This window comes from Pan troglodytes, chromosome 8 (assembly GCF_028858775.2).
Source record: "Pan troglodytes isolate AG18354 chromosome 8, NHGRI_mPanTro3-v2.0_pri, whole genome shotgun sequence".
NCBI lineage: Eukaryota > Metazoa > Chordata > Mammalia > Primates > Hominidae > Pan > Pan troglodytes.
This window is the reverse complement of record NC_072406.2, coordinates 105023601-105044605: the sequence shown is the minus strand read 5'-3', so window position 1 is coordinate 105044605 and position 21005 is coordinate 105023601. Positions and strand designations below refer to the sequence as shown.

At 40.8% G+C, this 21005-nt stretch overlaps 1 protein-coding gene across 12 annotated transcripts in view; it reads right to left on the bottom strand.

Moving 5' to 3' along the window:
- The window catches only part of EXOC6 (exocyst complex component 6), a 254843-nt gene extending 250285 nt beyond the window's left edge, over positions 1 to 4558 (bottom strand). For 4 of the 12 annotated variants that reach the window (XM_054659796.2, XM_063782006.1, XM_024346494.3 and 1 more), the window contains exon 1: positions 4340 to 4520. Coding sequence is in view for 2 of the 12 variants with exons in the window: in XM_054659792.2 (XP_054515767.2) it covers positions 4340 to 4346 (7 nt within the window). In the remaining 10 variants the exon portion in view is untranslated. Of the gene's footprint in view, positions 1 to 4339 lie in introns of all 12 variants that reach the window. The other 8 variants (XM_063782004.1, XM_063782011.1, XM_054659792.2 and 5 more) reach the window with 7 other exon arrangements.
- Positions 4559 to 21005: the final 16447 nt, after the last annotated feature.

Below are 21005 nucleotides of genomic sequence, written 5' to 3'. Positions count from 1 at the left end.
ATTGATCTCGGTCTGCTTGAGTCCAAAGCCTACATGTTTAATCACCACCTGTTATTTGGCAAACATTGTCTGTGGAGGGATGTGGCTCATGCCAAATTCCAAAGATTTATAGAGGTCACTGGTGCTCCCCACCTTTCAAGGAATTTGGCTACAAATTTTCAAATTTCATAGTTATATGATCTGGAGGAAAGAATATGAGTTTTGGAGCTAGATAGTCTTGAATTTGAATCCCACATAGTAGCTGTGTGATACAGGGCAAGTTGTTAAACTTCTCTGAGCCTCAGTTTCCTTTCCTATAAAAATGAAGATAATTCCTACCTTGCAGGGTTGTTCTGAGGATTAAATAAGCTAATAATAATATGAGGTATCTGACACACAGTAGCTATTATTATCACAACTGTCTGCAGTGGTAGCAAAAGCAAGTAAAATACACACACACACACACACACACACACACACCTCCCAGAGAGAGGAATTTGAGGAGGTGAGTTTAGGATATGTGGTGGTGAGAAATCTGGGCAGAAATCTCCAGTGGTAGACAGACAGAGATAAAAGGCAGGAACTCAGGTGAGAGGTCAGGGCTAGAGATATGGATTTGGGGGTTATCAGCATGGAGGTGAGGGTTGAAGCTGTGACAACTGTTTGGGTAGAACCAGGCAGAAAATAAAGAAATTAATCCAGTGCCTGAGCCCTGGGACGTCCATAATTAAGGCCAGTAGAAGGAATAGAAGGAATAAGAAGCAGTAAAGAGTATAGGGATAAGCATTTGGAGGGGTTGTGATGATATCAGAATAGTATTTAATTTTGAAAGCCAAGGGAGAGAGGATATTTAAGAAATGGATAAGGGACAGAGGAGAAAGTTGAGAAGGTTAGGTTGTAGAAAAGTTTGCAATGATGAAAACTGAGAGTAAGCTATTACATTTGGAGGTCAGGAAGTCAACGGTGGCCTGACATGTTGAGCATCTCTCCATCCATCCATTCATTCATTCATCCATTTGTTTTTTCAGCATTCATTGAACATCTGCAGTGCATCTACAGGACGTTGTGCCAGGCTCCTGACAAATATCCAGGTAAGACATAATCCCTTGCTACACTGAGCATGACACAAAATGAAAGGAAAGTTCAATGTTTTAAGGCCCCTTTTGTCTATGAATTGAGCCAGGCATGAGAAACTGGGCCCCATGGGACAATTGTGATGGAATGATAGTGCATTAACAAATCAAGGGGAAGCAGAAAGGCTTGTCAAAGGTTGGCTGAAAGAAGGCGGGAATTTATTTATTTATTTATTTTGAGACGGAGTCTTGCTCTGTTGCCCACCCAGGCTGTAGTGCAGTGGTGCTATCTCAGCTCACTGCAGCCTCTGCCTCCCAAGTTCAAGCGTTTCTCCTGCCTCAGCCTCCTGAGTACCTGGGATTACAGACGCGCGCCACCACGGGCAGCTAACTTTCATATTTTTAGTAGAGACGGGGTTTCACCACGTTGGTCAGGCTGGTCTTCAACTCCTGACCTCATGATCCGCCTGCCTTGGCCTCCCAAAGTGCTGGGATTACAGACGTGAGCCACCACACCTGGCCGGGAATTTAATTTTAAAAGGAGGATTAAAGAGGAGGAAAAGAGAAGGCAGAAGCATTTCAGTTTACTTATTGGACACAAATGTCATCTGGAAGATTTTCTTTTTCTCATTGGTGTATGGTGGAGATGTCACTACATTGAGTCTACCAATTTTTGACACTTGGGGTGAATTTTTAAAGTTGACACTGCATTTTGATTCCATATATTAATAATTTATCAGCTGGATGCAGTGGCTCACACCTGTAATCCCATCATTTTGGAGGCCGAGGTAGGAGGATTGCTTTGAGTTCAAGACTAACCTGGGCAACATAGTGAGACCTCATCCTTTCTAAAAATGAAAATAAAAAAATTAGCCAGGTGTGGTGACTCATGCCTGCAGTCCCAGCTACTTGGGAGGCTGAGGCAGGAGGATCACTTGAGCCCAGGAGCTCAAGGCTGCATTGAGCTATGATCATCCAGCCTGGACAACAGAATGAGATCCTGTTTCAAAAAAAAGGAAAGAAAAAGAAAAAGAACTTCCCTTTTCTTCAAGGATCATCAAGGATACAAGTTCTCCTAGAACTTTGAGTAAAATGAATCCTTCAAGAAAATGCAATGTTTATCCTATAGTTCCAGTACCTTTTGACCCGTTAGAGAAACTACAGACTCCTCCCCTTTCTTCATCCCCCAGCCTGCAGCCAAGGTACTCCTAGTTGAAGAAGCAAGTTAGAGAATGAGGATTTAGAATACCATGGCTTCACATTTGTAGCCATACTTTCTACTTACCATTAAAACAAATAGATCAAGAATAAAAATTAATTCAGGAGTTATGAATAGGAAATTAAAAATAAGCATAAAAGAAATGGGATTACTAAAGTTAAGAAATAAAGCCAGGGCCAGGCGCAGTGGCTCACACCTGTAATCCCAGCACTTTGGGAGGCCGAGGCGGGTGCATCACGAGGTCAGGAGTTCAAGACCAGCCTGGTCAAGATGGTGAAACTCCGTCTCTACTAAAAACTACAAAAATTAGCCAGGCGCAGTGGCAGGCACATGTAATCCCAGCTACTTGGGAGGCTGAGTCAGGAGAATCACTTGAACCTAGAAGGCAGAGGTTGCAGTGAGCCAAGATTGCGCCACTGCACTCCAGCCTGGGCAACAGAGTGAGACTCTGTCTCAAAAAAAAAAAAAGAAAGAAAGCCAGAAGCCCAAAATTTAAAGGAGAAAATTATGACACATTAATATTAAAGAATAAAACAAATTAATATTGAAAAGGTTAAATAAAAAATTTAAGAAAGAAACTTTATATATATGTGTGTATATATATATATATATATTTTTTTTTTTTTTTTTTTTTTAGAGACAGTGTCTTGCTATGTTGCCCGGGCTGGTCTCGAACTCCTGGGCTCAACCAATCTTCCTGCCTTGCCCCCAAAGTGCTGGGATTACAGGCATGAGTCACCACAACCAGCCAAGAAAAAACTTTGAAGAAAAAAATATTGAGGCTGGCCCCAGTGGCTCATGCCTGTAATCCCAGCACTTTGGGAGGATGAGGTGGGTAGATCACAAGGTAAGGAGTTCGAGACCAGCCTGACCAACATGGTGAAGCCCTGTCTCTACTAAAAATACAAAAATTAGCTGGGCGTGGTGGCACGTGCTTGTAATCCCAGCTACTCGGTAGGCTGAGGCAGGAGAATCACTTGAACCCAGGAGGCGGAAGTTTCACTGAGCCGAGATCACGCCACTGCACTCCAGCCTGGGTGACAGAGTGAGACTCTGTCTCAAAAAAAATAAAAAAAATAAAAAGATTGAACTAAAACCACAAGAATCAAAAGACCACAAGCTAAAGTAACAATAAAATTTTTAAAACTGGATGCCAAGAAAATGTTAGTAACATTAAGATAAATAAAAAGATACTGTGGCTCATACCTATAATCCCAATGCTTTGGGAGGCCGAGGTGGGTGGGAGGATCACTTGAGGCCAGGAGTTTGAGACCAGCCTGGGCAACACAGTGAGACCCTGTCACTATAAAAAAAACTTTTAAGCCAGGCTCGGTGGCTCATGCCTGTAATCCTAGCACTTTTGGGAGGTCGAGGTGGGCAGATCATTTGAGGTCAGGAGTTCGAGACTAGCCTGACCAACATGGGGAAACCCCGTCTCTACTGAAAATACAAAAAAAAATAGCTGGGTGTGGTGGCACATGCTTTTAATCCCAGCTACTCGGAAGGTTGAGGCAGGAGAATCGCTTGAACCCAGGAGGCAGAGGTTGCAATGAGCTGAGATTGTGCCACTGTGCTCCAGCCTGGGCGACAGTGAGTCTCAAAAATAAATAAATAAAACCTTTTAAAATAAGCTAGACATGGCGATGAGTGCCTGTAGTCCTAGCTGCTCAGGGGGCTGAGGTAGGAGGACTCTGTCTCAAAAAAAATTAAAAATTTAAAAAAGATAAGTAAAAAGAAAGTAGAAGTAGATTTTTAAAAATCTAATCAAAAGATTAAAGGAATGAAACATGAAATAATAAAATAGTAAGATAAAAGTGGAAAATAATAACAGTGCAAATAAATTAAAATAGCTAAGAATAAACCAGATTAAAAACCAAAAACTCAGATGTAAAAGAATAAAATTATATCAAAGCTAAAACAGGTAAAAATTAGTGAAACATTAAGAGAAATATAAATCGATTAGAAAGTGCACTACAACACACAAATACAAACATGTTAAAGCTAAAGTGTTAAAAATGAATCTCTAGTACAATTAAACACCCATCTACAGAGACAAATTGACACGTACTGTCCATTCCTAATGTGATCCTCCAGGTTCAATGAAGCTACACCCACCCAGGTCACCTAGGGGAGGGCAGAGCCAAGGAATCAAGCCGAGTGAGGTTCCTGTCCTCCATCTAGTTGGAAACACCATGCATGCCCAGGATGCCAAGCAAGCCCACCTGTCCCATGGGCAGTTGGGAGATGCCAGGCTCCCCAGAGACTCCCTAGGCACGCACCACTGTTTCATTGTTGCTGCACACTGCAGAGCTCTTATAGGTGGTGACGTCATAGGACAACTGGCAGCCTATGAGGATTCTACAACTAGTTATCCTTTTCTCCCATACAAAAGGAGGTGTCTGTGAAGTTAGAGCTAGCTGCAAGTAATAGAGACCCAGAATAACAGCGGCTCAAACAAGCTAGAATGATGTTTATTTCTCATGTAACAATCAAAAAAGTAAGCCCAGACTGAGATGCTAGCCCTACTCTATAAAGTCCTCACGGTCCCGGGCTCCTTCCAACTTTCTGCTCACCATTCCAAGGACCCTACACTTAGTTAGGCCTTGTTCTCATGGCCCATGATGAAGCGCCCGTCGGGTCTCTCCAGGAGCAAGGAAATAAGAAACTGTGAGGAGCAAACACCAGTTACCTCTTAAGGAAGGTTTCCAGAAATGCCATCTGGCGTTTCAACTTACATCCCTTTGGCTAGACTAAGTAACATTTAGCTGCAAGGGATGCTGGGAAATGTAGTTTTAATTCTGGGGCCATGTGCATAGCTGCAAATTCTGTTATGGTAGAAAGTGAGAACGGATATTGGGTGTCAGCTACTGGTCTCTGTTTTGGGAGGATGCAACATGAGCGCTCTTCTCCCTCCCCCTCCTGAGGAATGCATCTTTACTTCAGGGGAGACCCAATTTTAAAAATCTTTTTCACCTTGGTCTAGGGGAGGAAAGAAAGCTCTAGTAAAACTACATAAAGAAATACTGGCATAAATATGAATGTTTGCACACATTTTGAGAGGGGTCATGATTTGATCAAAGACACCAACATCTCACTCTGGTCTAATGTATCAGGAATCTGTGAAAACTAAAGCAATTACAAAGTTGTGAAGACCCAGGTTTGCCTCTTTATATAAAGAAAGTCATTTGCTTTCTGGTTTGGCTTCTGTCTCCTATTGAGTTCCCTGAATATCTTGGCCACTGAATAATGGGGAGAAAGGTTATCCTATCCAGATACCCAATGGGGAAAAAGATTACATATCCAGAATGGGGAAAATGGGAAAGGTTAACCTTTCTCCCCTTTCTCCCCATTTTCTTCTTTGGAATAGGCCTACTGGACCCAAAGAATTTACAGAGGAATTTAGAGAAATGTACAGGTCCCCATTATGTTTCTAGCACTTTATTACTCACTAACAAGTATCAAAAAAGGAAAGGCCTTTGGACTAAGTGAAGAAAAGATACATTCATGGGACCTCAGTTTATCTCTGTGTAACAAAAGGACTGAATTAGATTTGATGGTTCTCAAACTATAGTCTGTATAAGCATCACACTAAGTAGCTGGTTAACAAAAATTCAGATTCCTAGTAGATAATATATTTTAATGTAATAATATAATAATGATATAGGCAATGATATAATCAATTATATGATTTCAGATTTGACATTGTAATTATCCTTTAAGAAATTGCTATTTATATAGTTTTGGTAAAATTGCAAAGAAAAAAATTCACAACGATCTGAAAATGCTATTAAAATACCCCTCCTTTGTTTTCAACTACATATCTATATGAGGTCAGACTTCGACCAAACAACATAACAGATGCAATGCAGAAGCAGAAAAGAGCCCAGCTGTCCTCTGTTAATGTTAATATTATAAGATATTAAAGAGATTTGCAAAAATGTAAAGTGATACCACTATATGAAATGATAAAATGATAGCCAAAATGTAAAATAATATCCACTTTTTAAAATGTGGCTGCTAGAAGACTTTAAATTACATTATTTGTTATTTGGGATGATATAATTTTTTCTTCATATGATATGCAATGTGCATTAACATAATGATTTTATTATTGCTTTTAAAAAATAAATAACTATTTTAAAAATTGTAAAAATGTAGATTCTAAGTTCCCTAAACTGCCACCCCCCCACCACCACCAGTACCAAGAATTCTGGTTCCATAGGAATGGGCTTGGGACTGGAAATGTTCATTTTGTATAATTCCTCCAGGTGATTATGATGCAGGCGGTCCGCAGCCTACCCTTCAGACAGGTGCTCTCTAAGGCCCCTCCCACTCCTAAACTGTAAACAGAAAGAAGGAAGAGAAATATATTATTTTAGGGTCAATGGAGAGATTTAAAATGGTGTTTTGGTTTCCTCGGTGTAGATTTCAGGGCCAGTCATGTGACCTCACTGCAAACAAGTTTTTTTGTGTCAATGCCTCAAAGTGTCCTGGCTTCCTCACCTGTCCTTAACCCTGCCCTTCTGGCCAGTGCATTTAGCTATGTTTGAACTCGATGTTTCCTTTGGTAAAGCTTGTCCCCATTATAGTAATTTCTCAAAGAATTTATAACCTTCAAGGTAAAGGTCTCTGAAATAGGACTCTAAGGATGCTCCGCACCATTGACACATTAAGAGCACTTCAAGTACATTAATGTCCTAAGTCCCTGGATTTATTGCAACACAGTAAAGCCTCTTTTCAGAAAGCCTACTCTTAGTTCCATTTATTCAGCAGGCTTTTCCAGAAAGAGATTAGAAGTAAAATGATTTGAGATAGAATCAAAGAATTCCATCTTTTTAATTAGTGTGCTAAACACAGGAACACCTAATACAAATATTTGGCTATGTGGCCCAGCGTGGGCTCTAAGGTCACCGGAGAAAATTTACAGGGAACTCCAAAGGCCCTGCACAATAGTTGTCTTGGGTTATGACTTTTCGAATTGCCTTCATTGTCGGTAGCACTACATTTGGAAATAAATAAAATTTGCCGAATTAGGGCACTCTTCGTGTTAAAATGTTTAATCTTCACTTTAATGAGTTTTGGTCATTGAAGCCTCTTTGTTTTGTGAAAGGGAGAACCTTTACACAAGGTTAGCTCTTTTTACACAGCCTAATGACTCACTAATTAAAAATCCTTTTTGGATAGATGCCAGGCTTGTCTGGTCAATGTGAGAGGGAAGGAAGCAGAAATCGATTTCAAAATATTTTAGGTTACTATAATTCTACATTGCATAATTTATTATTAAAGATATTCCATACATGACTTTATGAAATGCTGCAGTAGAGAAGAAGGTGCCAGTTCTGTACTCATATCCTGCTTTGCATGGTAACTTATCTCACAGATGAGATTTGACATTTGAGATTTCATTACATGATGTTTTATACCATGGGCTCTGGACCGCCTGCCTCTGATGTGCCACATTTGTTCCTTGCCTGAAATGAGAAGAAGCTATACTGTGAGGTGAGAAGGGGCAAAGGAATCATCCACGGCCAGGACAGGCCATGAGAAACAAGGAGCAGGGTAGAGGGAAAAACCTTAGGAGCAGAGCGTGTGGCAGAGGAGTGTATGTTCCATTTTGGAATATCTTTAAATGGACTTTTACCTTTTCACTAAGTTTTAACTTAGAGTGGTCTTTTTAATTTAGTTTAATTTGGCTGGGTGCAGTGGCTCACACCTGTAATCCCAGAACTTTGGGAGGCGGAGGAGGGTGGATCACCTGAGGTCAGGAGTTTGAGACCAGCCTGACTAATATGGTGAAACCCCATCTCTACTAAATACAAAAAAAAAATTAACTGCGCATGGTGGCACATGCCTGTAATCCCAGTTACTTGGGAGGCTGAGGCAGGCAATTCACTTGAACCCGGGAGGCAGAGGTTGCAGTGAGCCGAGATTGTGCCATTGCACTCCAGCCCGAGCAACAAGAGTGAAACTCTGTCTCAAATAATAATAATATAGTTTAATTTAATTTTTCAGACAGGATCTTGCTCTGTCACTTAGGCTGGAGTGCAGTGACACAATCGTAGGTCACTACAGCCTCAAACTCCTGGGTTCAACCAATACTACTGTCTCAGCCTCCCAAATAGCTGGGACTACAGGTGCATGCCACCACATCTGACCAACTTTTTCTTGTTGTTATTTTTTGTAGAGCCAGGGTCTCTCTATGTTGCCCAGACTGGTCTCAAACTCCTGGCCTCAAGCGATCCTATAGGCTTTTTTTTTTCCATTGGTTATTGGAGTACAGGTGGTATTTGGTTACATAAGTAAGTTATTTAGTGGTGATTTGTGAGATTTTGGTGCACCCACCACCCAAGCAGTATATACTGCACCCTATTTGTAGTCTTTTATCCCTCAACCCGCTTCCACCTTTCCCTCAAAGTCCCCAAAGTCCATCGTATCATCCTTATGACTTTGCATTCTCACAGCTTAGCTCCCACATATCAGAGAGAACATATGATGTTTAGTTTTCCATTCCTGAGTTACTTCACTTAGAATAATAGTCTTCACTCTCATCCAGGTTGCTGCAAATTCCTTTTTATGGCTGAGTAGTATTCATATATATATATATATATATCAGTTTCTTTATCCACTTGTAGATTGATGGGCGTTTGGGTTGGTTCCACAATTTTGCTATTGCGAATTGTGCTGTTATAAACATCCGTGTGCAAGTATCTTTTTCGTATAATTACTTCTTTTTCTATGGATAGATACCCAGTAGTGGAATTGCTGGATCAAATGGTAGTTCTACTTTTAGTTATTTAACGAATCTCCACACTGTTTTCTATAGTGGCTGTAATAGTTTACATTCCCACCAGCAGTGTAGAAGTGTTCCCTAATCACTGCGTTCACACCAATATCTACTGTTTTTTATTTTTTGATTATGGCCATTCTTGCAGAAGTAAGGTAGTATCACATTGTGGTTTTGATGTGCATTTCCCTGACCGTTAGTGATGCTGAGCATTTTTTCATAAGTTTGTTGGCCATTTCTATATCTTCTTTCGAGAATTGTCTATTCATGTCCTTAGCCCAATTCTTGATGGGATTGTGTTTTTTTCTTACTGATTTGTTTGAGTTTGTTGTAGATTCTGGATATTAGTCCTTTGTCAGATGTATAGATTGTGAAGATCTTCTCCGACTCTGTGGGTTGTCTGTTTACTCTGCTGACTGTTCCTTTTGCTGTGCAAAAGCTCTTTAGTTTAATTAAGTCCCAGCTATTTACCTTTGTTTTTACTGCATTTGCTTTTGGGTTCTTGGTCATGAAATCCTTGCCTAAGCCAATGTCTAGAAGGGTTTTTCCAACGTTAACTTCTAAATTTTTATAGTTTCAGGTCTTAGATTAAAGTCCTTAATCCATCTTGAGTTGATCTTTGTGTAAGGTGAGTGATAAGGATCCAGTTTCATTCTCCTACATGTGGCTAGCCAATTATCCCAGCACCATTTGTTGAAAACAGTGTCATTTCCCCCACTTTATGTTTTTGTTTGCTTTATTGAAGATCAGTTGGCTGTAAGTATTTGGGTTTATTTCTGGGTTCTCTATTCTGTTCCATTGGTCTCTATGTCTACCTTTATACCAGTACCATGCTGTTTTGGTGACTATGGCCTTATAGTATAGTTTGAAATCAGGTAGTGTGATGCCTCCAGATTTGTTCTTTTTGCTTAGTCTTGCTTTGGCTATGTGGGGTCTTTTTTGGTTCCATATGAATTTTAGAATGTTTTTTCTAATTCTGTGAAGAATGATGGTGGTATTTTGATGGGGATTGGGTTGAATTTGTAGATTGTTTTTGACAGTATGGTCATTTTCACAATATTGATTCTACCCATCCATGAGCATGAGATGTGTTTCCATTTGTTTGTGTCATCTATGATTTCTTTCAGCAGTGTTTTATAGTTTTCTTTGTAGAGGTCTTTCACCTCCTTGGTTAGGTATATTCCTAAGTATTTTATTTTTTTTGCAGCTATTGTAAAAGGGATTGAGTTATTTTATTTTATTTTATTTTATTTTATTTTATTTTATTTTATTTTATTTTATTTTTTGAGACAGAGTCTTGCTCTGTCACCCAGGCTGGAGTGCAGTGGTGTGATCTCGGCTCACTGCAACCTCCACCTCCCGGGTTCAAGCAATTCTCCTGCCTCAGCCTCCCAAGTAGCTGGGATTACAGGCACCTGCCACCATGCCTGGCTAATTTTTTGTATTTTACTAGAGACGGGGTTTCACCGTGTTGCCCAGGCTGGTCTCGAACTCCTGAGCTCAGGCAATCCACCCGCCTTGGCCTCCCAAATTGCTAGGACTACAGGCGTGAGCCACTGTGCCTGGCCAGGGATTGAGTTCTTGATTTGATTCTTCACTTAGGTGCTGTTGGTATATAGAAGAGCTACTGATTTGTGTACATTTATCTTGTATCCAGAAACTTTGCTGAATGCTTTTATCAGTTATATGAGCTTTCTGGAGGAGTCTTTAGGGCTTTCGAGGTAAACAATCATATCGCCAGCAAAGAGTGACAGTTTGACTTCCTCTTTACTGATTTGGATGCCCTTTATTTCTTTCTCTTGTCTGATTGCTCTGGCTAGGACTTCCAATACTATGTTGAAGAGAAGTGGTGAGAGTGGGCATTCTTGTCTTGTTCCAGTTCTCAGAGGGAATGCTTTCAACTTTTCCCCTTTCAGTATTATGTTGGCTGTGAATTTCTCATAGATGGCTTTTATTACATTGAGGTATGTCCCTTGTATGCCAATTTTGCTGGGAGTTTTAATCATAAAGCGATGCTGGATTTTGTCTAATGCTTTTTCTACATCTATTGAGATGATCTCGCTGCTTGTTATTGGTCAGTTCAGGGTATCTAATTCTTCCTGATTTAAGCTAGGAGGTTGTATTTTCCAGGAATTTATCCATCTCTTCTAGGCTTTCTAGTTTATGTGCATGAAGGTGTTCACAGTAGCCTTGAATGATCTTTTGTATTTTAGTGGTGTCAGTTGTAATATCTCCTGTTTCGTTTCTTAATGAGATTCTTTGGATTTTCTCTCTTCTTTTCTTGGTTAATCTTGCTAATGGTCTATCCATTTTATTTATCTTTTCAAAGAACCAGCTTTTTGTTTCACTTATCTTTTATATATTTTTTTTCAATTTCATTTAGTTCTGCTCTGATCTTGGTCCTTTTTTCTTGGGCCTTGGACCTTGGACCTTCTTGATTTCTTCTGCTGGGTTTGGTTTGTTCTTGTTTCTCTAGTTCCTTGAGGTGTAAGCTTAGAATGTCAGTTTGTGCTCTTTAAATCTTTTTGATGTAGGCATTTAGGGCTATGAACTTTCCTCTTAGCACTACCTTTGCTGTATCCCAGAGGTTTTGATAGGTTGTGTCATTATTGTTCAGTCTGAAGAATTTTTTGATTTCCATTTTGATATTATTTTTGACCCAATGATCATTTAGGAGCAGGTTATTTAATTTCCATGTATTTGCATAATTTTGAAAGTTCCTTTTGGAGTTCATTTCCAGTTTTATTCCACTGTGGTCTGAGAGAGCGCTTGATATAATTTCAATTTTCTTAAATTTATTGAGGCTCGTTTTGTGGCCTATCATGGAGAAAGTTCTATGTGCTGTTGAATAGAATGTGTATTCTGCAGTTGCTGGTGTTCCGTATATACCTGATAAGTCCATTTTTTCCAAGGCATATTTTAAATCTATTGTTTCTTTGTTGACTTTCTGTCTTGATGACCTGCGTAGTGCTATCATTGGAGTATTGAAGTCCCCCACTATTATTGTGTTGCTGTCTATCTCATTTCTTAGTTCTATTAGTAATTGTTTTACAAATTTGGGATCTCCAGTGTTAGGTGTACATATGTTTAGGATTGTGCTATTTTCCTGTTGGACAAGGCCTTTTCCCATTATATAATATCCCTCTTTGTCTCTTTTAACTGCTGTTGCTTTAAAATTTGTTTTGTCTGATATAAGAATAGCTACTCCTGCTCACTTTTGGTGTCCCTTTGCATGAAATGCCATTTTCCACCCCTTTACTTTAAGTTTATGTGAGTCCTTACATGTTAAGTGATAGCCTACAGGATGACCATGTTATTTTTGTATCCAGTGAAACTAAGCATCATATATGAAGGAAAGATAACAGTCTTTTTCAGATAAACAAATGCTGAGAGAATTCACTATTATCAAGCCACCACTATAAGAACTGCTAAAAGGAGCTCTAAATCTTGAAACAAATTCTGGAAACACATCAAAACATAATCTCTTTAAAGCATAAATCACACAGAACCTATAAAAGAAAAATACAACTTAAAAATCAAAAACAAAAAACAAAAAAACCAAGGTACACAAGCAACAAATAGCACAATGAACAGAATGGTACCTCCATCTCAATGCTATCATTGAATGTAAATGGCCTAAATGCTCCACTTAAATGATACATAACTGCAGAATGGATAAGAACTCACCAACCAACTATCTGCTGCCTTCAGGAGACTCACTTAACACACTGTAATCTCAGCGCTTTGGGAGGCCAAGTCAGGAGGATCTCTTGAGCCCAGGAGTTTAAGACCAGCCTGGACAACGTAGGGAGAACCTGGCTCTACAAAAAAAATTTTAAATTAGCAGGGCATGGGTGACTTGCTTCTGTAATACCAGCTACTTGGGAGGCTGAAGTGAGTAGATTGCTTGAGCCCAGAGGTCGAGGCTGCAGTGAGCCATGATCTCGCCACTGTACTCCAGCCTGGACAACAGAGCAAGACTCTGTCTCAAGTAAATAAATATTTCTTTGGGTAGATCCTGAAATGGTTTCTTTTTACAATATACTCCTCTCATACCACCCCAAATATGACTGTCACTCCCAGCACGTACCTGAATGTCTTTATTTCCATTTGTAATACCCTCTAGGATACCACTCATAACATCATGGGCTGTCCTGCATCTTTGCATCCCCAGGGCCTAGCCCGGGGAGATGTTAGATGTCATTAAATATTTGTTGAATGCATGTATAGATGGATATAGAGAATCATTAATTTAATACACAGTGTTCAAAGTACAGACCTTCCTTATGATGGTTAGAGAAGTATTGATCATTGTCACTAACTTAATCATATTGGTTTCTCCCAGGAAGGATTAAAGTAAAGAGGAATTTTGGAGCATAGGGCACTAGCAGAGAAGAGACAAGGAGCCAGGACTGGGTCAGGACATCAGTGAGCAGCCAGGAAGAAACCTGAAGGATAGGGTGAGGGGGTGAAGAGTCCCAGGTAATTTTCCAAACTGGGACCACATTATTCTTCTTGCTGAAGGCTTTCACACTCCTGGGATTGAAAAAAAAAAAATTCTTTCTATTTATCCCTGAAAAGCCAAGGTGTCCTGTAACCAAAAAAAAGGAAAAACAAAAACAAACAAAAAAAAAAACACTTGCAAAGACTTATTTTGAGCATCTCAGGGGGAAATGGTATAGCTCAAAGAGAGGCATCAGCAATGGCCTCAGGCTATACAATTTAAACAATGTATTTTATTTTTATTTTTATTTTTATTTTTTGAGGCAGAGTCCCACTGCACTGCCCAGGCTGGAGTGCAGTGGTGCAATCTCAGCTCACTGCAACCTCCACCTACCAGGTTCAAGTGATTCTCCTGCCTCAGCCTCCCAAGAAGCTGGGATTACAGGCTTATGCCACCACGCCAGGCTAATTTTTGTATTTTTAGTTAGCGATGGGCTTTCACTATGTTGTCCAGGCTGGTCTCGAACTCCTGACCTCAAGTAATCCTCCCGCCTCTGCCTCCCAAAGTGCTGGGATTACAGGCGTGAGCTACCCACCTGGCTGAACAACGTATTTAATTTATCAATCTCTGACGGACTTTCCATTCTCCTCTCTAACAATGATGCTATTTTCACCATCAAAAAGAGGCTGTCTTGTCCATTGCTGTTCTAAAAATAACAACAGTAAATTAGAAATAGCTTACATGTCCATCAACAGGGAAATGGTTAAATAAACTACAGACTACTATGCAACAGTTTAAAAGAATGAGGGTGAAATTTCTACCAACATGATGAGTTTTCAAAGTCCTATTGTTAAATGAGAAAAGCGAATTGAAAGAAATTATACTATGTCATCAACAAAATATTTTTTTTGAAACAGGGTCTCTCTCTGTCACCCAGCTAGAGTGCAGTGGTAAGGTCATAGCTCACTGCAGCCTTGAGCTCCTGGGCTCAAATGATCCTCCTGACTCAACCTCTCAAGTAGCTGGGACTACAGGCACATGCCACCACACTCAGCTCACCAAGCTTTTTTTTTTAAACACACACATCAGCGGGCCATGGTGGCTCATGACTGTAATCCCAACACTTTGGGAGGTCAAGGTGGGCAGATCACCTGAGATCAGGAGTTCGAGACCAGCCTGGCCAACATGGTGAAACCCTGTCTCTACTAAAAATACAAAAATTAGCCATAATCCCAACTATTTTGGAGGCTGAGGCAGGAAAACTGCTTGAACCCAGGAGGTGGAGGTTGCCATGAGCCGAGATTGCACCGCATCACTCCAGCCTGGGCAACAAGAGTGAAACTCCGTCTCAAAAAAAAAAAATTAAAATTAAAAAAAATTAAATGAAATAAAACACACACATCAAAGATATGCTTTACATATATGTAAAATCATACAAAATAGATCTAGAAACACCACACTGCTAACCGTGGCTACTTCTGGAGAGAGAATTAGGACCAGAGGCAAAGGGGTAAAAGGTTACTTTTGCTTTGTCTGTATTGAGAACAACAACAAAAACCCCTCAAATTATGGCCTTTTCTCTGGGAAAACAAAAAGAGAGACGCTCACCATTTATTAACTCACATTCTGGTGGATCTCTCATACTGTTGGCTTATGGGGTCATAACCTCCAAGGGTAGAACCAGTGCCTTTGTACTTTACATAATCTGTGTCTCTGTTGTCCAATATGATTGCTACATATGGTTACCGAGCACTTGAAGTGTGGCTAGGCTGAATTGAGATAGACTGTAGGTCTAAAAATACATGCCATAAATCAAAGATTTAACATGGAAAAAAGTAAACTATCTCATTAATAATTTTGTATCACATGTTATTACATGATATTATTATTTGTTGAAATGGCATATTAAATAGAATATACTATTAAAATTAATTTTACTTGTTTATTTTACTTTTTAAAATGTGGCTGCTGGAAGAGTTTAAATTACATAGGTATAGGTGGCACACATTACATATTTATTGGACAGTGCTGGTCTAGGTGATAAAAATTTTAAACCTGCTAATTACCTGAATAATTGTATAAATTACTGTATTTGTATCGCAAACAAATTTTTCCACCTAAGAAAAGTTAGATGCATGTTTCCACAACTTTGGATCCATTTTGGCTGGTTTACATTCAAAAAGTACACCGATATTTCCAGGACTTTAAACTGAGCTTCTGTTTCCCCATCTGTAATATTACCCACCTTGTAGTATGTTACAGTGATGTTTACAAGGGATCATCTACTCAAGTTCTTTAGTCTACAATTGTCTAAATGTGAAGTCCTCTTTGGGCTGGAAGCCTAAAGTATATTATGGTTTTGCCCCTCCTTGTCCTTCAATGGCCCTACAAAAGCCTAATAAATGTAAGTGTCCTCCTCCTTCTCTATTCAGTTGTAAGAAAGCACTCATTCACCTATCAATTGTTTCACATGGATTTTTTTTTTTTTTTTTTTTTTTTTTGAGACAGAGTCTCAGTCTGTCGCCCAGGCTGGAGTACAGTGGCACCATTTTGGCTCACTGCAACCTCCACCTCCCGGGTTCAAGCGACTCTCGTGCCTCAGCCTCCCAAGTAGCTGGGATTACAGGTGCATAGCACCATGACCGGTTTTTTGCTTGTTTGTTTGTTTGTTTTGTATTTTTAGTAGACAGGGGGTTTCACCATGTTGGCCAGGCTGGTCTGGAACTCCCGACCTCAGGTGATCCACCTGCCTTGGCCTCCCAAGGTGCTGGGATTACAGGCGTGAGCCACTGTGCCCGGCCCCACCTGGATTTTTTTAAATGACTTTTTCCAAGTTAACTCCACTTAATATATTATCTCCTTCTGTTCTTTTTTTTGTTTCCTTCTTTTGGATTTGTTCATCATATTCTTATAAAATTAACACTTCATTCTCAAAGCTCCTTGTTCTCTAAGAAACCACCACCAGGTACCCACCTCCTCCCCACTGCCCTCCCACTGTGTCCCCTGCAAATACAGACTTCCTAGAAAACCATTTCCTACAGCCTCAGTGATTTGGACATAGCTGTTTGTTTGAAGCAACCATTTCCTTACATGCTCTAATTTCACTTTCAGGTTTTACGTCCTTGGTTATTTGGTTCTCTAATTACAGATCCCCTTTTCTAGAAAGGAAGTACAAAATCATTTTACCGTATGTTGTAGCACTGAAATCTGTTTCCCAATCTTTTATTATAAAAGAAGTTGAACTTACACTGTTTAAGATCTATTAAATTTCCTGTAGGCAAACTATTCTTCGATGTTTAAAAAAGTAATTGAGCCAGTCTTTTTCTCTCTCTAAAGAAAAAAAATGTTTTGCTCTAGTTCTCAGTTAACATTTCTAATAAGGGGTCTTAGTAGACAAAAGGGATAACAAAACCTGACATGTATGAGTGCTTATTATAAATTAAACATTGTATATGTACTTGATAGTTAATATTTCCAACAGTGATTCCTAAACCCTGCCTAGGGAGAAATTGCTAGGTACGTTCGTTACCCTGTCTTCTATTTGTCCTTTTTTTGTTGTGTGCTCAGGAAAACCTCAGGGCCCAGGCTTCCCAATACTGGTTTTGAATATTCACACCCGAAGTCACTAATCTTTCTTGTTAACACCTTGTAGTTTGGCCCTTGATTAATTCAATCAGTGATTAGCACTTCTACAATAAGTGTTAATCTCTCTTTTGAAATACCTCAAAGCCCAACCCTTTACTGAGGATTTCTGCCCCAGTCAGAGTATACTGCCGAGGATTTCCCTATTGTGAGCAATATCTACAAGGCATTTCCCCTGCACACCACCAGTTTGGGAAAGGTCTGCTTCAAAGTCCTGTTGCACAATTAAAGCACAGAATTATAGGCTCAGGTTTGCACCTACTGCATGCGGTAGACTCCAGCTGAGCATAGCTAGTGATCCTGTTAAAAGCAGGGGCCAGGCTGGGCATGGTGGTTCATGCCTGTAATCCCAGCGCTTTGGGAGGCCGGGGTGGGCAGATGGCTTGAGGTTAGGAGTTCAAGACCAGCCTGGCCAACATGGTGAAACCCTGTCTCTACAAAAATGCAAAAATTAGCCGGGCATGGTGGCACACAACTGTAGTCTCAGCTACTCAAGAGGCTGAGGTGGGAGGATCACTTGAACCCAGGAAGTCAAGGCTGCAGTAAGCCAAGATCGGGCCACTGCACTCCGGCCTGGGTAACCAGAGTGAGACCCTGCCTCAAAAAAAAAGAAAAAGAAAAAATATTTTTTTGTTTTTTAAAGCAGGGGCCAGATTCTTTTGCAAAGCTGGAGGCCTTAATCAATAAGAAATAAAAATAATTTTAAAAAAACAAAAAGAAGAAGAAGAAAAGGAGCCAGATTCTTCAACACCAGGAGACCAAAACGAATAAACCTCCAGAGAGCACCCCCAGCAGTTCAGTCTGGGACGAGGGGACTCGAGGCCGGACAGAGCCGAGCTAGGCACTATTCTTGGGTTTCCAGCCACCCAGATGCTCAGTTGCTCAAGTGTGACAACTAGGGCCTTCTCAGAAGCAGCAGGTACAGCCTCAAACGCTTCAGCTGGCAGGTGTGAAGGCCTCCAGCTCTTCGAGAGCAGTTTTCTTCCTGACAATGGGTGTCTATCAACTAACAAATAAAATTTGAGATGGACCCTGCAATTGTCCTTCCCATTTTACAAGGGAGGATATGGGTTTGCCTTGACCACTGTCTAGGCTCACACTCCGCAAGTGGCAAGCCCTGAGAAGGCACCCCACATGAAGAAAGACAAACACAACCAGCTAACTTCTCCTCTTGCATTTGAAAGAGAACAGCTTTGATCTTAGTTTCATGGTAGGTGGTCAGCTTTCATTGATTTCAACTTTTTTTTTTCTAAGTTTCCCATAAAGGAAAATTTCTCCATCCTCCCCACTACTTCCAGAATACTGGGGGATTTCTCTCAACATAAAAGAATGTTGGAGTCTTTTAATTTCTAAGGGATCATGGCAACCAATTTGAATATTTTTCTCTATAGCACAACAGTCATGTCACAATCTTACGTTTAGAATATGTTTTCATTCTTCCCACTCATCAACTCTTTGACATAGGTACAGAAAATATCTTCATCCTATTTTGCAGATCTGAAAGTAGAGGCCCAAAAAGATCCTGTGTCTGACTTAAACCACACAGCCATGTTACTGAGTGGGGCTGAGATTTAAACTCAGGTCCCTCCAACTTCCATGGCCAAGACCATAACTACCATGCTCTTAGCCACCATAATCAGGAGCCCTGATTGGGCTTCTTCTCAATCAGTGGGATCAAAACTTGGTGTGAACTAATTCTTAGCAGCAGAGCAACGACTAGAAAACAATTGGCAGGCATCACAGCTGCACCAGGCCAAAGAGAGTATGTATTTGTCCACAGCCAAGCCAAGGGAATGGAAGAGCCCCAGAGCCAGGCATGGTGGTAGCAGCCAGTTGTACAAAGACCCATGGAACTGGGGCCAAAAGAAGTGAGAATTCCAAAGCAAGAGTCAAGGGCAGCCATGAGTGAACATGTGCTTTCATTACGCTTCCCTTTCATACTCTCCTAGACCAGATGAACCTGGACCAATGAATGGTTCTTGAGCTTTATAGTAGGATCTCTGAGGAAGGGTTGGGGGTGCTTATTAAAACACAGATTTCTAAGTCCACCTTATTCCTATGAATCAAAATCCCCGAAAGTGAGACCCCAGAAGCTTGTGTAAACAAGCTTCCCAGGGATGCCGACCACACCTGGAGAAGCAAGGACCAGATGGCAGAGGCGGGTCTGCAGGTGTGTGTGGCTTCCTGCAGTAAAGACAGCTCTGCCTGCTCCTGCATTTAGTTAACAAAAGCAGATGAGCAGGAGAAAGTTTCTCATGTGCTGAAACAAGAAAAGAGTTACTAAAAGACGTGTGAAAGCGACAGGAGCAAATGTCCCAACCTATCCCAGAGAGGGCTTCAGCAGCATGGAGGCACAGGTGTGGTGAGGTCAGAGGGAAGACGCCGCCACCTGGGCATTGTCTACCAAAACCAGGCAGTGCAGGTGACAGGTTCCTTGCTGCAACGGGAAGGGGAAGCAGATGAGAGAACAACAGCAAGGAAGAAGCTTGTAATACATGTTTTACCTCAGCTGTCATTCTAACTGCTACACACGCAGGCACACAAAACATTTTTTTAAGTTTTTGTTTGTTTGTTTGTTTTTGAGACAGCCTCACTCTGTCGCCCAGGTTGGAGTGCAGTGGTGCAATCATGGCTCACTGCAGCCTCTATCTCCCAGACTCAAGCAATCCTCCCACCTCAGCCTCCCGAGTAGCTAGGACCACAAGTGCATGCCACCACGCCTGGCTAATTTTTAAATTACTTGCAGAGACAGGGTCTCCCTATGTTGCCCAGGCTGGTCTCAAACTCCTGGGCTTAAGCGATCCTCCCACCTCAGCCTCCCTAGTAGCTAGGACCACAGGTGCACGCCACCAGGCCTGGCTAATTTTAAATTTTTTTTGTAGAGACAAGGCTTCCTGTGTTCCCCAAGCTGGTCTCAAACTCCTGGGCTCAAGCTATCCTCCCAACTCAGCCTCCCAAAGTGCTGGGATTACAGGCTTGAGCCTCTGTACCTGGCTTTAAGTTGTTTTAATAGCAGCAGTGGAAGCCTTCACACACTAGGAAAGAATAATCTGTGTTTGCTGAGATGGGTAGGCTATGGCAAGGCTCAGCCTTAGCCACTGAAAGAAGGCATTTTTCAAAGGCTGACTGGGGACATTAGGAATTATTTTGGAGAATTAACAGGAAGACAGGACTGCATTGATACTTTATATGCCCTCTTACTGTTGTTGTTGTTGTTGTTGTTGCTGTTGTTGTTGTTGTTGTTCAGTCTCCCAATAGATAGAAAGTCCTCTTGTTATAGACTGAATTGTGTTCCCTGAAATTCATAGATTGAAGCCTTAACTCCCAATGTGACTGTATTTGGAGATTGGGCATTTAAGGAGGTGATTAAGGTACATGAGGCTGAAGGGGTGGGGCCCTAATCCAATAGGATTGAAGTCCTTATAAAAAGAAGAAGAAACATCAGAGAACTGTCTCCCTCCATCCTGGCACAGATGAAAAGCCATTTGAGGACACAGCCAGAAGGCAGCTGTCCGCAAGCCAGGAAAAGAGGCCTCATCAGAAGCCAACCCTGGAGGCGCCTTAATCTTGGACCTCCAGCCTCCAGAACTGTGAGAAAAATAAATTCCTGTTGTTAAAGTCACCCAGTTTGTATCATTTCTTACGGCAGCCCTAGCAGAAAAATACACCTCTCTGAGCCTCAGATCCTTCATCTGCAAAATGGGGATAATCACATTACCTTTGCCATAGAGTTACTGAGAGAATTAAGTAAAATAATATGTGTAATAATGTGATATATGTAATAGGTTAACTGGCACACAATAAGTGCTAGTTATTATAGCCCATGTCATAGGATTGTTAATTTGACTAAGTGAGATAATCAAT